This window comes from Mandrillus leucophaeus, unplaced genomic scaffold (genome assembly GCF_000951045.1).
Source record: "Mandrillus leucophaeus isolate KB7577 unplaced genomic scaffold, Mleu.le_1.0 Scaffold290, whole genome shotgun sequence".
In the NCBI taxonomy this organism is placed as follows: domain Eukaryota; kingdom Metazoa; phylum Chordata; class Mammalia; order Primates; family Cercopithecidae; genus Mandrillus; species Mandrillus leucophaeus.
The window spans coordinates 797,028-800,072 of NW_012103032.1; the positions used below are offsets into that span (position 1 = coordinate 797,028).

The window sequence follows — 3,045 nt, forward strand, 5'->3', positions numbered from 1 at the left end:
GAAGTTGCAGTGAGCTCAAATCAAGCCACTGCACTCCAGCCTGGGCAACAGGAGTGAAACTCCGTCTCAAAAAACAAAAACAAAACAAAAAAAAAACAAAGCCGGGCGGTGTCTCAGGCCTGTAATTCCAGCACTTTGGGAGGCCGAGGCGGGCAGATCACGAGGTCAGGAGTTCGAGACCATCCTGCCCAACATGGTGATACTCCGTATCTGTTAAAAAAAAAAAAAGATACAAAAATTAGCTGGGCGTGGTGGCACGTGCCTATAATCCCAGCTACTCCGGAGGCTGAGGCAGGAGAATCGCTTGAACCAGGGAGTCGGAGGCTGCAGTGAGCCAAGATCGCGTCACCGCACTCCAGCCTAGGAACAGAGCGAGACTCCATCTTAAAAAAAAAAAAAAGATACCATAAAAAATTACTCCTTCAAGATTCCAATAAACCCACCTGTAGCTCCCATAAAAGGGGAAGCTGTAGCACATTTATCCCAACAAGGAAGCGTTTCGTTTCCAAGACTGAGTTTCCTGGAGTACTTCAGAAGTCATTCCCACCCCAAAGAAGCAGGCCACCTTTTCCAATCAATTTAACATTGCTGCTTTCAAAAGGGAGGCTGCTACTACTACGTAAAAGGACTCCATGTGCTGGACTGATCAAGGCAGCATGAGAACTTCACTCTTTCACCTGTAACTCACACATCCCCAACCCACATAAGCCCCGGCAAGCCCTCTCTGGAACAGGTTTCCAATGCAAACATCCCCCAAACAGCGATTTCCAAATGACCGAGAAGCCTAAAAGTCAGAACAGCCCCCCCACCACCACACATACACACGCATCAGCGAAACAAGCCACTATCCCCAGTTCAGATACAAACTCTGCCCTGCACTTACTCTCCCCCAAAACAGGCAAGGACCAATTTGGTCACCATCCCACCGCCCTTCCTTGGACGAAATCCCATCAGTGCACATGCCCTCCTAAATTCTATACCTTTGCCCTACCAGCAGTTCCTTACCCTAAACACCCCTCCCCGTAATATTTCACCCGCCCCTCCTTTCCATCCGGGCTCCAATCCACCAGCCCCCTCCCAACACCACCCCCTCTCCTAATCACTGTGTCCCCTCTCATAACGTTCTTCCCGAAAAGCCATCCCCGTGTCAAGCCCTCCTCCACCCACTGATCCTCGGTAAAGCCCCAGCTCCTGCAAGGGGAGACAGGATCCCCAAAGCTGACCGAAGGGCCCGCGGGAGGGGGAGGGGAACTCAGGGCCATGCGCATGCGCCCCGGGCGCCGCGGTAGCCGGTCGCCCCTAGGCCCGGAGAGAGCCCCAGCCGCCGCCGTCGTCCCCCACCCCCCGACCACCGCACCTACACGCCGGCCCGGACTCGGGCTTCACGCAGGGAAGGATACTTAAAGCCAGCATTTTGGATTGGTAGTCGAAGGCTACCACCTCGCCCTGCAGCCGCTGCTCCTGGCACGTCCGGCACGACACCTGGCTCCCAACGCTGAAGTACTCGCCCGGAGGAGCCGCCATCTTGGGAGTGCAGCCGCGGCCGGCGGCGGCGGCGGCAGCAGCGGGCGAAAGCCGGGCCCCTAGTGAGCGCCGCGACGCGACGCGACGCGACGCACGGAGCGTGCTTGCGTCACACGCCGGGGCGTGGTCTGACGCTGGGTGGATAGGGAGCCTAGGTGGACTAGGGAAGAAGAGGAAATAAAGGGGAATCTGAAAAATATTTATGTAGCTGCGTCCGCTCGGTTAAATGCTTGTAGAGTCCATTTTAGAAGTTAAGGATAAATGACCTACGTGGAATGAAAGGGGGAAAGAGGAGAGAGCTGCAGTCTCCATTATATGCACACCTTCCACACAAGAGTTTAGTGAATGAATTTTATAAAATACATTAACCCCATTTTGCATATAAGGAATCAGAGCCTCAGAGAACTTAACAATACTTGGACAAGATGATTATAACGGCCGGGAGCGGTGGCTCACGCCTGTAATACCAGCACTTTGGGAGGCCGAGGCAGGTGGACCACCTGAGGTCGGGAGTTCGAGATCAGCCTGGCCAAGATGGTGAAACCCTGTCTCTACTAAAAATACAAAAATTAGCCGGGTATGGTGGCGCGTGCCTGTAATCCCAGCTACTAGGAGGACTGAGGCTGGAGGATCGCTCGAACGTGGGAGGCGGAGGTTGCACTGGGCCGAGATCGTGCCACTGCACTCCAGCCTGTGCAATAGAGCAAGACTCCGTCTCAAAAAAAAAAAAAAAAAAGATGATTGTAACTAGAGAGTGATAGTGGAAAGAACATTGGCTGTGGAGTGAGATAAGCCGGAACCAGAATCCCAGGTCAACCTATTACTAAATCACCTGACCTTGAGTAAGCAAATTACCTGATCCTGTTTCTTCATAGGCATTTGTATTGTCACTTCTTGAGCATCTAACAGCCCTTTGAGGTAGGTATCAATGTCCTCCTTTTACAGAAACTAAGTTTTAGACTAAACTTGTCCACGGTTCCACAACTAGCAAAAACAGTCTACCTATTTACAGGGACAGTGCTATTTACTGCTATACTGTGTTAGATAATAATACCTACCTCATAGTTAGGAGGTTTAAATGCGATAACGTGTATATGTGCATGGCATGTACTAGGTCTTTAATAAATGGTAGTTCCCCTTTAGTCATCCATTATTCTTAGAAGTCAAGACACTTCCCCTTCTTCCTTTTTGCCCTCTCCCCCAGAAAGCCAGGCAAAAGGCAGGAATGAGGAGCAGCAGATAGTGACAAAGAGGAACTTGGAGGAGGGGTATTGCACCCCTGCCCTTTAATGTCCATCTGATATACAAAACAGTCATTTTCTTAATCTTATGTAAAGGACTATGTGCATGTATTTTCAAGCCCTACCAATTGCTGTCGCTAATCCACCCACCCCCACTATAGAAATTTTGGATCCTCACTTCATGTATGAGAAACAGGTTGACCCTTCTGTAGTCCAGAGGGAGGCAAAGGACCAGTCCTGGCGCAGCTTAACCTGAACAAAGTTCAAAAGTACTTCCTTG

General features: G+C 50.9%; 1 protein-coding gene across 1 annotated transcript in view; it reads right to left on the minus strand.

Annotated features, from left to right (window-relative positions):
• LSM12 (LSM12 homolog (S. cerevisiae)) overlaps nucleotides 1-2,556 on the minus strand; it is a 55,937-nt gene extending 53,381 nt beyond the window's left edge. Inside the window, exons 1-2 of the mRNA XM_011985887.1 lie at nucleotides 2,380-2,556; nucleotides 1,401-1,675 (exon numbers count right to left, since the gene is read on the minus strand). Coding sequence (XP_011841277.1) covers nucleotides 1,401-1,524 — 124 coding nt within the window. The 5' untranslated portion in view covers nucleotides 1,525-1,675; nucleotides 2,380-2,556. The remainder of the gene's footprint in view (nucleotides 1-1,400; nucleotides 1,676-2,379) is intronic.
• Nucleotides 2,557-3,045: the final 489 nt, after the last annotated feature.